The sequence below is a fragment of the Camellia sinensis genome, chromosome 5 (assembly GCF_055761805.1).
Source record: "Camellia sinensis isolate YWXY chromosome 5, ASM5576180v1, whole genome shotgun sequence".
In the NCBI taxonomy this organism is placed as follows: Eukaryota; Viridiplantae; Streptophyta; class Magnoliopsida; order Ericales; family Theaceae; genus Camellia; species Camellia sinensis.
The window spans coordinates 144,321,235-144,335,110 of record NC_138965.1 but is presented as its reverse complement, the minus strand read 5'-3'; the positions used below and the strand labels follow the sequence as shown (position 1 = coordinate 144,335,110).

Genomic DNA, 13,876 nt, shown 5'->3' with positions numbered 1-13,876 from the left:
CATTGCATGTGGATTAGGGAAAATTGAAACTAATCAATTTGTTTAAGTCATAAAGTTAGATTATTGAATTAATACAGAAATTACATGTATTGATTGAGCATTGCATATGCATATTGTTTGGGAGGAGATAGGGGATGTACTCCACGGTTTAGGGGAAGATAGGGGATGGACCTCTAAGCCGGATTTTGTTTGGGAGGAGATAGGGGATGGACTCCATTAGCATCACTTATATGTGTGCTTATTTATATTGAAGTGTTTTGTTGATACAGCACTAAAATGTGTATCAAATTGGAAGTATGAAGTGTTTTGGTTTGAGCCTGAGTCTCGTTTGTTTGTTGATAATGGAAGAATGTGAATTTGATATATAGAGTACACTGTTGTATGTTTGGCCAGGTTCTGAGCCATATTGAATTAATATATCGGAAAGTAAAACGTGTCTTAGACATTAATGTCATGAAACTGTTTAAAGATATAACTGATTATCTTGGTTAACCAATTATTGAATACTATTGCTTTATTCAATGCTTATGTTTGGTTTAGTATATTTCTACTGGGCTGTGGCTCACCCTTTATGGGAACATCATTTTCAGGTTCAGGTGATAAGCTACCTCCAAGGACTTAGCTTGGAAGGACTTGGATTTTGAAGACTATTTTCAGTTGTTTGTTTTTATTTGTTGGTACATGTAAACACTCAAGCCTAGGGCTTTATTTGGATTTGAGTTAGAACTCATATTTCTGTGTCCAAGTGTTGGCTTGGAAAGATGTAAGCCCATAGGGCATTTAAACTTGATGTTTCATGTAATGTTTTATTTGGTAATACTCTGATGAATGAATCAATAAAGTGTTTTCTTTAAATAATGCATATCAATGATATATATAATGGGTTATTGTTTTGAGGGCGTTACAGTCTCTGTCTCGCACGTAACCTGGATCGGTGGTTTATGAGGTAAAAAATCGATTTCATTAACTTCCTATAAAAAAGCAGTTTCATATAAAATTAATAAACAAATCTGAAATTTAAATAGGGCCTTCACATATGACTAATCTGAAATTTGAATATATGAAGTTCACATATGGCCTTCACATATGCTAATCCTCATCTATGGAGTTTGTATATATGGAGTTTGTATATATTCTGATATGGAGTTTAAAATGAGTTTGTATATATATATTCTCACTTGCTCTATATATATATGAATTCAAACTAGATTCTCTCCACATTACTGTAATTGTTTCATTGATTAGTTTCTAATTACATTACAGATAGAGAAACAAGTTCAATTGAGCTGAATTTGAGAGCTTTGAGTTTTTATACATATCTAAAACCAGTGTTTGTGGTTTGTGAAAAACCCAATTCAAAATGTGCATCAATTTAGTGTCAAAATGTGAGTCCTAAGAGCAATCCCAAGATGTCAGACATCCCTCCACAGCCTTCTCAGTGGCAAATGGCACTAACTTCTCAGCAACCCATTAATCAAACATTAGGTGCACATGGCTAATTTTGTTAACACAAATATATATATATATATATATATATATATATATATATATATATATATATATATACGCAGATATACATAGAGAGAGTCGGGGCTTCACTAATAGATATATATACAGATAGATAGATATGTATATATATATATATACGCAGATATACCTGTCGGATGAGAGGGAAAGAGACACAGAGAGAGTCGGTGCTTCAACACAGAGACAGTCGGGAAATTTACCTCTTAATCGTCCTTCATCGGATGAGAGGGAAAGAGAGACAGAGAGATTCGTGAGTGAAGGGAACGAGCTGTCGGTGTTGGAGTGAAGGGAATGAGTTGTCGTTGGCGTCGGAGTGGGGGTCGCTTCCAGCCATCTCAACCGTTGGAGAGAAGAGAGATATGTGTTTGAGGGGGAGATTATTTTGAAGTGTGAATATGTGTTTGGGTCTTATAGTCACATGACTATCACATGACTTGCCACATCATGTGGGGGTCACTGGGGGTCGGAAGAAACTGGGGATCGGAAGCATTTTTGTTTAACCTATATTGTCTTTTAGTACTATTTTAACCAAAAAAACTAAAAAAGTTTCTTCCCAAACACCCCCAGTCCATAAACTTTTGTAGCCACAAACGTTTTTTCTTTCTTTTAACTTTTCTTTCATATGGGTGTACCCCCAAACATTTTTGAGATGCAATAAATTAATAAATTTTATAAATCCTTTTACTTGCATGGATTATTGTTATTAAATTCCATTTTAAATACACATTTATGTGCCACACCAATGAATAAAATATAAGATAAATATATTTAGAGAAAATATCATTTTATCCAGTAAATTGTTACTCAATAATCAATTTAATCCTCTTCTTTTAATAATATCAATTTTATATTTAAACTCTTTGATTTTACATAAATTTTAACCCACCATCACTTGTCATCAATGATCAAACAAAAGTTACTGATATGACATCCAAACTTCATTTGAAATTTTATTTTACTCTCCAAACTATTCCCGTAATATCAATTAGACCCCTGAATAAAATGAAATTTGGGGTCTAATTCATAATCTAGAGATAGTTTGGGGTAAAATAAAATTTCAAACGAAATTTTTGTGTCACGTCAGCAACTTCTGTTTGATTATAAATGGTAACTAACGGCAGGGGTAAAATTGATCGAAAATTAAATTGTTTAGGTATAAAATTAATATTATTAAAAAAAATAGGGGTTAAGTTAATTTTTAAATGATACTTTAGGTGATAAAATGATATTTCCTCGTATATTTATCGTTCTTAAAGTATGAGTTTTATGTTACTTTAATTCTTTAAATTTTAATTTTTTCAATTTTATCTCTGAATTTTTCAATTTGAATAAAATAGGTCCAATTTCAAACGGCCACATAAATAGTTAACAAAACAATTATAAATTTCAACTATGATTCCTAAATTATACGTTTTGGGTCATTTTAATATCTAGAATTTTAATATTATTAATTCCGTCTCTTAATATTATAAAATTATATTTTATTTTCATCATCAATATTTCAAGATAAAATTGACCAAATTAATAACTTTAAGAGTAAATATCATTTTTCCCCCCAAACTATCACACGTTTTTCACGTTGACTCCCATACTTCGATTTATTTCGATTTAGTACCTGAACTTTCCACAAATTGATCAATTAGACCCTTGCCGTCACCTTCCGTCCACAATCGGACGGAATGTGTTGATGTGGCATTTAAAATTTCATTTTACCCCCCAAACCAAACCTTAAAAATCAATTTACCCCTAAATTAAAAATAAATTTTCCCCCCAAACTATACTTTACAAATCAATTTGCCCCCTACATCAACACATTCCGTCCAATTGTGGATGGAAGGTGACAGCAGGGGTCTAATTGATCAATTTGTGAAAAGTTCAGGTACTAAAATGAAATAAATCAAAGTATGAGGGTCAACGTTTTGGAGGGCAAAATGATATTTCCACTAACTTTAAAGACCAAAGTATATTTCATTATCATTTTATTAACTTTAGACAGTCCATTTAAATTGGATCAAAGTAACTCAAATTTTTTAAATATAAAATTAATAAAATTAAAACTTTAAATATTATAAATATATTGTAAAGGGTCAGAAATTAAGCCCCAAATTAAGTATGAGCCTAAGTGCTGGGGTCGCCCCTTTAAGGCAACTAGGAATGATTGAAGGAGCATGGGCTAAAGCCTAGGGAAAGTGGGCCAATAGTAGGCCGAAACAAGTCCGACCCGCCAAGGGTCCAAATGGGCTCCACAAAGGAAATTGCCTAAGTGAAGTTGTAGAGGGAACATATGCAGTGGGAAAGTTGTTGAGGCATTTTGCTTCAGCGCTGCCATTCCTAATATCTTCGGTTCTGACACCATCTGAAGTTGCTGAGGGAAAGAAAAAGCTGACACAACTAAGTTGCAGAGGCAGTACCTGCAGCGCCGAAGTTACAGAGGCACTTTGTCAGCGCCGTCATCTCCAATATTGTTGGTTTTGCCATTTGAACTTGTCACGGGAAGTGACTGCTGTAGCAACTATAGCCGCCGCAACCAGCTTGCAAAGGGAACATCCTGCCAAGGTGATAGCAGCCTGTGGAAAAAGCTTCCCCTCTGCAAGTAAAGGCTAATGCTTGGCGCTGATAGCAGGCCCCAAGACATTACTAGTCTAGGGCTGATAACAGGCCCCAAAGTTCATTAACTTGGCCCTGATAGAAGGCCCCAAGACTTACTAGTAGGAGCTGATAGCAGGCTTAGAGGTACCAGTTTACCGCGGCGATCTCGCGAAGATGGGAGCAGGGTAGGCGGAGTGTAAGGGACTCCCTTTCCATTACCCAGGTCATGGACCTGCCTTAGTCGCACAGGCAGGACTAAGGAAGCCCCTTGGGCTTGGTACAAAGGCACAGCATGACTGATGGCAAGCTTGGCTGTGGCCATCGCCCTGAGAAGCTGGGGAATTTGTGGTTAGGTGGCTAAGGGTAGAGGCTTCGCTGAGGTGAGCACGAACATAGTCGATAGCAGACTGATGGAGTCCTGAGAATGCATGTACTGGTCAAGTAGAACTGAGAAGGCAAGTGCAGCAGCAAAGTTTACCTCTACAAGTACACTTGCTGAGGTTAGAGCTAAAAAGGCAAGTGCAACAGCAAACACTCCTGCTGCAACTGCACTTGCTGAGGCTCAAAAAGAAATTGCAACGCCAAACACTTCTGTCGCAACTACATTTGTTGAGGCTCAAAAAGGTAGTTACGAAGGCAAACAATTAGTATACAGTACATGCAGAGGGACACGTGGCACCTTCAGCTTGGTGGCTTAAGGCAGAATATTCTATGTGATCCTCTAAGACATATGTCTTCTCTCTATTTGGCCACTTGGTGTCCTCTTGGTACCAAGAAAAAGCCTATAAATATGACCCATTTCCCAAGGTTCAACAAGAGGAATTTTGGGGATTTGGGGAGATGCTACCCATTTGCGCACTGTTATACATTTCTTCTTGAGCTACTGCTTCACCCTCACCCAGCTGCTCACTCTCCAACTTCCCAGACAGTTGCAACTGCTCATCCTCCAGTCATTCCACCACTCTTAGACCATTAGCATAGTTTTGCCTCTGTAATCACCTTCCTAACCTCGAACCCCCCTACATATATATATTTAAAAATATATATAAATTTTATTGATTTATGTCACATTTGTTCTTTTCCTTTTTCATGGCCCACTTGAAGTGACAAAAAATGTAACGCCCAATTTTTATATCCAAATGATAATATGATAACCATGGTTATTTAAAGTAAAACTGAAAATAAATCCCCACGCTTGCATTATATGATACAAATAGTCTTCAGGCGATAATAAATTCACTTCAAATCAAAATAACATAAACAAATAGATACCCCCAAGGGTTTACAAGTTTCCAAGGCTTAGGCTTGGTTACACAAAATGGTTATTCAAACCCACACAAATATAGCCCTTGGCTTACAAACAGAGTTACAGCAAAATGAGAGCCTTGTGCTCTCAACACATATTTCTTCGCCTTTAGTTAGGTGGGATCGCCACATCTTTTCCTGCACAAAAATCCCGTAGGGTGAGCATAAAGCGTAGTAGGAAATCCTTAACAAAGTATATACATTTTATACAAGTCTCAAGAGATGAAATACACATGTCATGCTATGCCCCTTTTTGAAAGTAAATTACATTTTCATCTTTTGAAAACCATCATGCTCAATGATGTCATGCAATTTCAATTGTTCAAAACTTAACAATTTATTTCAAGGGCAGTAAATACGACTCTAATAATCCGTAGGTCGGTGTCTGCAAGTAAACTATACAAGTACTACCAAATTGTCATTTTTATCAGTATTAATCGGAAGGCTCGATACCTATTCGCGTGAGTTTTTAGTCTTTCATCCCGGACTCTCAGGCCAACTTATTCAATATCATCTACACCACCTAACAAGACTTACCAACATATTTACCCCAAAACCATTCCATAAAAACTTGTTTCTCAACATTCTTTTCTCAATGCAAGTTTTTAAATTAACTTTCAAAATTTAATGTAATCAAATGAATTGATATGCCAATTTTACAAGATAAATATAAATACTTTTATTCCGATTCATCATCCAAGGAATAACACAATTTCCTCTTCTCAAGTATCCTCAACAATTAGTCATTTGAAGACTATTTCAACGTTTTGAACAATAATTTCCAAAATGAACAACAATTTTCATATTCTATGAAATTCATCATTTATATAAATATAAATAAGAAATTTTCCAAACATCCATTTATTTTAACACAAAATAAATATAATAATATCATTTATGGATTTTCAATTTCTTTTAAAAATCCCCAATTTCTAGGTTTTCTCACCAAAACTATACAACTCAAATCTTTTGAAAGAAAACTTTCCAAAATCATCTTTTCTTCAATCAACGAAGATCAAAACCCATAAGATCATTTTAAAAGAACAAGAAACAAACCCACTTTCAAAATCGCTCAACTTCTTGAATCAACAATCAATTTTCAAAGCTATCGAAGGATGATTTCGAAAATCATCTAGATCTTGCAAATATATATATAACTCTAAGAAAAAATCTCTACCTCAAGTATTGAAGAAGAATTGAGATGAAACCCCAAAATCAACGATACCTAAACTCGATCTCCACCACACAGGACGAAGCCCTCGAGATGATAACCAACTTTGATGAAGAACTTAGGTCTAAATCCCAATGGATTTGGAGAAATCAAAGAGAGAATATGACTTTTAGAGAGAGAAGCTCTAGATCTGAAATTCTTGAGAGTTTTAGAGAGAGAGAGAATTGCAAAAGTGATCTGAAATATCAGATTCACGAACTGATATAACATGGTCCGCTCGAGCGTCAGACACGGCCTCCCGCTCGAGCACGGAAAGCTCCACTCGAGCGTCGAATACACTTTCGCAGTACTTTTGCAGACATGTCAAACTTCTGGAACCAAACATTCTCTGATCCCCCAACCTACTTAGCGAAGTGACAAAACATGAAAGAATTAGCTTATGATACAACTCTGCAAGGCACAAATCGGGTTGGATTCGCATATAAAGGTTTGGAGACAGTACATGTTCCAAACACACCGCTGCAACCCGATAACCAAAATAAGAGGAATACTGGGAAACTAAGATACGTAACACTGTTAAAAACCATACCAACCCGAGCCCGGAACACCACACAAAGACGGGTCAAAACCGGGATAGCTACAAAAAAAAAAACCTTATCATCAAAGTGATCCATTTTTCTTTTTCTTGGTTTCATACGCACATGCGTCATTTGCATACAATAAAATAAGCTGAATTATTTGAAAAGTTTAATGATTAATTAATTAATTATTTTTATGTTTTATTTGTATTTTAATCATATTTTTTTAATTATCAATCAATTATTTTTTTACTTACATATGATTATAGTTAAAGAATAAATCTTAAAATTAAGCTAATATGTCATTTTCTTAAAATAATTGTCCATTAACTTTTGTTACCGTAAACTCCTCTCTTTAAGTTTTTCCCATGAAAAATTATTAATTAATCATGGAGGGTTCCTTATCAACCACAAATTACAATACTCAATAATATATTTTAATCATCTAATATAAATTATGACCCCAACAACCAATATCTTCTCTTTTTTCACATGATGGACCACCCAACACATACACCTTGTCAATTCGAGGAAACTTATGCAGTCAGGGATACCAATACTGGGATTGGATCTTAATTATCGGCAATGGCAAAGATGCCCTTCAACTTGACAGTATTATATGTGTATATACATATATTTTAAAAATATATAAATTTTATTAATTTATATCACATTTGTTCTTTTTTTTTTTTATGGCCCACTTGAAGTGACAGAAAATTAAAAACCTTATCATCGAGGTGAGCCATTTTTCTTTTCTTGGTTTCATACGCGCATGCGTCCCTTGCATATTATTTTTCTTTTCTTGGTTTCATATGCGCATGCGTCCTTTGCCTATAATAAAATAACAGTAGTATTATTTGAATTCTAAAATTAAATTTATTTTTTAAATTTAATGATTAATCAATTAATTGTTTTTATGTTTTATTTGTCTCACATTTATATCTTTTTTAATTATCAATCAATTATCTTATTTATACATTATTAAATTTAAATATTAGATTTATATATCATTTTCTTAAAATAATTATCCCATTAGCTTTTGCTACCCAAACTTCTCTCTTTCAAGAGCTTCATGGGTACTTTTCACCAATTACAAATCACCATCACTCCATATTTCCTAATCACAATGAGCAATAACTTCTCTTTCTCGACATGGGTGGACCACACAACACATCCTGTCATTTGAGGAGACTTTGTGCGGTCAAGGATACCGACGTTGGGATTCGATCTCATCGGCAATGGCAAAGATGCCCTTCAACCAGTCCCTTGAAAGTCCCTTGCCATTGTTTCCAAGAAACCATCCATAAGTTATTGGCTTAAAACTTAAATTAAATCCCTCTTCTTTTTCAGATGCAACAAGTCATTTTCAATCAAAGAAGTTCTTTGTTGCTCGAAGTGATTAAGCCCTTACATTTTCCACCTTCTTGAGATCAAACCACCCAAATTCAATACGTATACAGAGTGTACAAAAGAACATAACTGCCAAGGATGGTTGATGCTGTTGTCTCTTCCGTAGTGCGGAGACTTGGTGGTCTTCTCATTGATCAAGTAATTTTTTTGCAAGGAGTGAGAGATGAAGTCAACTATCTGAGAACCAAATTGGAATACATGTTGTGTTTCTTGAAAGATGCAGAAGAAAAACAAGATCAAGACAGAAGGATACACAAATGGGTATCCGATATTAGAGATGCTGCTTACGAAGCCGAGGATATTATTGACAAGTTTATTCTCAAAGTTGAAGAAGGAGGGATTCCCAAAAGGACAGGGTTCAAAGCTAGCCTCAGAAAGTACTTTCGCATCTACAAACAAGCAAACAAGTATGGGATAGGTAAGGAGATTCAAGAATGGAAGAATAGACTCGATGAAATCGATCGAAATCATGAAATTTTCAAGATTAGAAATATCGAAGCTGCTGGGGAGGGATCAAGTGGCATGAATGAGAGATTCAAGCAACTACGAAGGACAACACCCTATGAAGACGACCAACATGTCGTGGGCTTCACCAAGGATGTTGAGTTACTGATGTCTGAACTTCTCGAAGAAACACCCGATCAACGTGTGATTTCGATTGTGGGCATGGGCGGTTTGGGTAAGACGACCATGGCTCGAAAACTTCACAACTCTAGCAGTGTTGGAGATAAATTTGAATGTAAAGGTTGGGTTTCTGTATCCAAGGATTACAACATCCAGAATCTTCTTCGAAGAACAATAAAATCTTTCAAGATGCCAACCACCAAAGATGAATTGGAGATGTTGGAAAAGATGGAAACAGAAGATTTGGAGTGCCATTTACACGAGTTCTTGAAAGAAAGTCGATACCTGGTGGTGATTGACGATGTATGGGATACAGATGCTTGGGCAAGCTTGAGGAGAGCCCTCCCAGACAACAAGAAAGGAAGTAGAGTAATTATCACCACTCGTATCAAACTTGTTGCCGAGAGTTCTGGTAGGAGAAAATATGTTCATGAGCTTCCATTTCTACAACCAGAAGAAAGTTGGGAATTATTTTGTAAGATAGTGTTTCCGGACTATGATGGGGTCGATGATAAAACAAATCGTTGCCCTCCAAGCTTGGAGGAATTGGCAAGAGATATGGTCAAAAAATGCCGTGGCTTACCCCTGGCCATAGTCGTCTTGGGTGGGCTATTGTCAAGAAAACATGCCGATGAGTGGCCCAAGTTGCAGGGCCGCTTCTGGCGGCATGTAACAGGTGATGACTTTGAAAGCCATGACTCGGCTCATGTTACACAAATATTGGCTTTAAGTTTCACTGATTTGCCTTATCACTTGAAGCTGTGCTTTCTTTACTTGGGGTTGTTCCCTGAAGATTTTGAAATTGATGCAGATAGACTTATACGGTTATGGGTGGCAGAAGGTTTCATACAACAAGCAGAAGGAAAAACTTTAGAGGAGACAGCTGCAGATTATCTAAATGAGCTGATTGATAGAAATTTGATTCAAGTAGCTCAAAGAAACTGGATGAGAATTAAAAGATGCCGAGTTCATGATCTTCTTCGGGATTTTGCAATAGAAAAGTCGAAGGAGTTAAAATTCCTTCATGTCTATGATGGAAATGTTTATTCCGCACCCTCTCCCTGCAGACATCGAAGACTAGCTTCTCATAGCTGTGGATTAAAAAGGTTTGCTTCCTTTGATCAGTCATCAAATTTGCATTTACGAACCCTTTTGTTCTTCAACTCGGAAAATGAATCCGCCGAATTAGGGGAGTTACAATTTCTGTGCAAAAAATTGAGATTGTTGAGAGTGTTAGATCTTGAGGAAATTATATTCAATCATTCCCAAGAAGAAACAGAGCATGTAAGCTTACTTGATGCAATAGAGAAGTTGATTCACTTGAGGTACTTGAGGATAAGTGAATCCAACATAAACAAGATTCCACCATCCATAGGTAACTTGCAAGCCCTACAAACCCTGGAATTTTCCAAACCGTGTAGCCCAATTATGTTACCAGATGAGATATGCAATGCAAAGCAGTTGAGACATTTAATTGGATGCTTCAAGTGGCCTTTCCGAGTGGAAAACCTAACAAACCTTCAAACTCTAAACTACATTGCGGTTGATGACCGGATGGAATTTAGTCCATCATGGGATTTAATCAATCTTCGTGAGCTTTGCGTAGTATTTAATGGAGAAAGCAAGGGGTTCACTCTAGACTCTATTGGTAGATTAAGAAACCTCCGAACATTATATCTAGATGCGAGTACGGACACTGTTTGGAATCCTACACTGCAACCACTTTCTCAATGCCAGCACCTCCTTCAATTGAAGTTACATGGAAAAATAGGAAATCTACCAACAGAGATGCACAAATTCTTACCGAATCTCAAATACCTCTCCTTGGACGGATCGGAAATGGAGGAAGATCCTATGCCGTCATTAGAGAAACTTCCAAAGCTGACAATTCTTGACTTGTTTTTCTGCAGAGTAAATAAATTTGCTTGCACTGCAGGAGGGTTCCCTCAACTCGAAATTCTATTTATTTACGGGAGTGATGTGAAGGAGTTACAAGTGGATGAAGGAGGAATGCCTCTGCTTCGGGGTTTCTGTTCGTACAACCTTAACAGGAATATTAGCATCCCAGAGAGATTAAGGTCCATCCCTGACCCCAAAAATTGGCATATCGCACAGGATGATGACTGGCCCTACTAACAAAGAAAACAAGTTACAGGTGAGTAATAGTTGTTGCCAGAAAATATATTGTAAACTAGCGGTTGGGCACACACGATGTGTGTGCAAATTAAATAAATAGGAATAAAAGAAAATAATAATGAAATTAATATTATAATGTGTACTTAGCTTAAGTGGTATGAGTCCTCATACTTAAACTCATGGTCATGGGTTCAAGTCTTGCCCATCTCTTTGTTTAACTTTTTTAAAAAAAATAAAAAACACTGCCACATGGCATGAGGAGATTAAAGCAAGCTTCAGGACACCATATTATGTGTTCACTTTATAATAGTATAGATAGATAGATAAAGGTTTCCTTTCTTATAGATCACTTTCTAGACGTTCTGGTTTAACTTAGGGGTTGTTTGGGATGACTTAAATAAGTGTATTTTTTATCTTTTTACGAAAAGATGTGTAGAAAAGTAGAGAGGTGATGTGATGAAAAAAAGATAAAAAGATGGATTATTTTAGAATTGTCAAACTTGGCCTTAGTTAATAAAGCTTTTCAACTGGATAGGCTATAGTAAAATTTATTTGTACCATGTATAATTAAATATATAGTATGTATATGTGTGTGTTTCTTAACAATGTATGTTTGGTAAATTAGTTAGGTGAGTAGATAAATAATAAGATTTTGTTTGGTTTTAATTTTTTGAATTTAATTTTTTTTAAATTGAATTTTTTTGTTTTTTTTTTAGGGAATTTTTTTAATACTATAAGCATTTTTTTTTTTAACTTTTTAACTTTTTTTGTATTCTTATTATTTTTTCAATAGTTTTTTTTTTTGCAAATATTTACTTTTTAGGTACATCTAAAAAGTTTGAAAAAAAAAATTTGCTTAAAATATTAAAAACATGCATTGAATTTTCTTTTTCTTTTTTTTATTTATATTTTTGGTATTTAGGGAATTTTTTAAATTTTTTTTGACAAATATTATACTTTTATATTTGTATTTATATTAAGTATATCTAAAAAGTAAAAAAAATTGCTTAAAATATTAAACAAATTCATTAAAAATAAAAAAAATACGAAAAATAAAAAATTCAAAAAATTGGAACCAAACAAGGTGATTTTGATTTCTCTTCTAGTACTTAGGTGAGAAAAGAAAAGAATAAATAAATAAATAAATAAATAACTATGATTTCTCATCATTCTGTTTGGATAAACCAAAATAAAAGAGAATACATGTGGTTTTTATTTAAATATTACTATTAAACCAAATTAAACTAAACCAAGCCTTAAGTACCGTCAAATGATATTTAAATATTACTATTGAGGGCCAAAAATTAGATTCACTTTCTAACTCTCTCATTTATTCTTTAATTATCAACCAATTATCTTATTAACACATTATTGATCTAGAAAGTGGGTTTAGAAAGAGAAAACACATGACTTTTTATTATTAATGTTTTGTATCTAGATAAACAGTTTAAGTATTTTGATTTTTTTTTTTTATACAACTATTTCTTTTCACCAAAATTGGTGAGAAACAAAACAAGAGTTTTAGGAGTTTTTTATTTTTTTATTTTTATTAAATTAATTCATATATGGACTTGATTTCATAGAGCTTGTTTTCTTATCTGCCAAATGATGAATCCAAGCATTTAGTTCCTTGCTTAATTTAGTGAGTTAGACAAATGAAAAGATTTATTATTTAGTTATCTCAAAATTTGTGCTTAGAAAATGGGATAATCCTGTTATAATATGCATTAGTTACGATTCAAATTAATATTGACGATGTGTAAAAAATAAAGCGGTAGTGCTATATTTTAGATAGCATCTCCATCTCAAAGTTTCACGTCAACACATGTCCTACCTCAAGTGAGATAATCGGTATATAGTAATTGACTCACTCATATGATAATTGATATAATTTTTTACATACATCTTTGAGAAATTTGTTTTTCATTTTTTATTTTTTTACACATTTCTTACAACTTAGTTTTATTTTTTTTCATTTTATTTATTTAACAGGAATGAAAGTTGGACGAAACAAAGGAAGTGGTTGGTGATGCTTGTGTGCCTGTGTGCTGTTGGAGACTTGGAGTTTTTTTTATTTATTTAATTTTTTTTCCTTCTATTTTGTTGTCATGTTGGGGTACTTGCCATGTTTGTTGTATTTGGATTTCCAATGACTTCTCTTTTTATTATTTATGTATAAAAGACTGATGTGTGGTTATATTACTGCTACTATTGGCTATTACTTTTTTAACTGTAATGATATATATTGTTATGAACATCTATTCTATTGTCAAAATATATATTTGCTATTTTAATTGACTTTTAAATTATTTGATTATTTTAATCTAATTAAAAAAGTTATATTTAAAATGATAGTTGGCTTTTTTTTTTAAATTGATTTGATGATTGTAAGAAAAAAAATTAAATAATTATAATTTAGATGTAACATTTTATTTTATTAACTATTTTAACTTATTTTATCTTTATTAACTACTTTAACCAAAAAAATTCTCCCAACCCAACTTCCCAAACACCCCTTATGCGTGGTTAATAAAAA

General features: G+C 34.1%; 1 protein-coding gene across 2 annotated transcripts; it reads left to right on the top strand.

The window, feature by feature from the left end:
- Positions 1-8,333: 8,333 nt before the first annotated feature.
- On the top strand, positions 8,334-13,548 carry LOC114309777 (putative disease resistance RPP13-like protein 3). Of its 2 annotated transcripts, XM_082869942.1 has the most exons (3): positions 8,334-9,880; positions 10,016-11,359; positions 13,333-13,548. In XM_082869942.1, the coding sequence occupies exons 1-2, from the start codon at positions 8,659-8,661 to the stop codon at positions 11,338-11,340; spliced, it is 2,547 nt and encodes an 848-aa protein (XP_082726068.1). In that variant the 5' UTR covers positions 8,334-8,658; the 3' UTR covers positions 11,341-11,359; positions 13,333-13,548. The 2 variants fall into 2 exon arrangements, with proteins under 2 accessions (XP_082726068.1, XP_082726067.1); XM_082869941.1 differs by having other exon boundaries at positions 8,462-11,359.
- Positions 13,549-13,876: the final 328 nt, after the last annotated feature.

Coding starts and splice junctions, on each gene's coding strand:
- LOC114309777 (XM_082869941.1), top strand. CDS start 8,659: ATGGTTGATGCTGTTGTCTCTTCCGTAGTGCGGAGACTTGGTGGTCTT.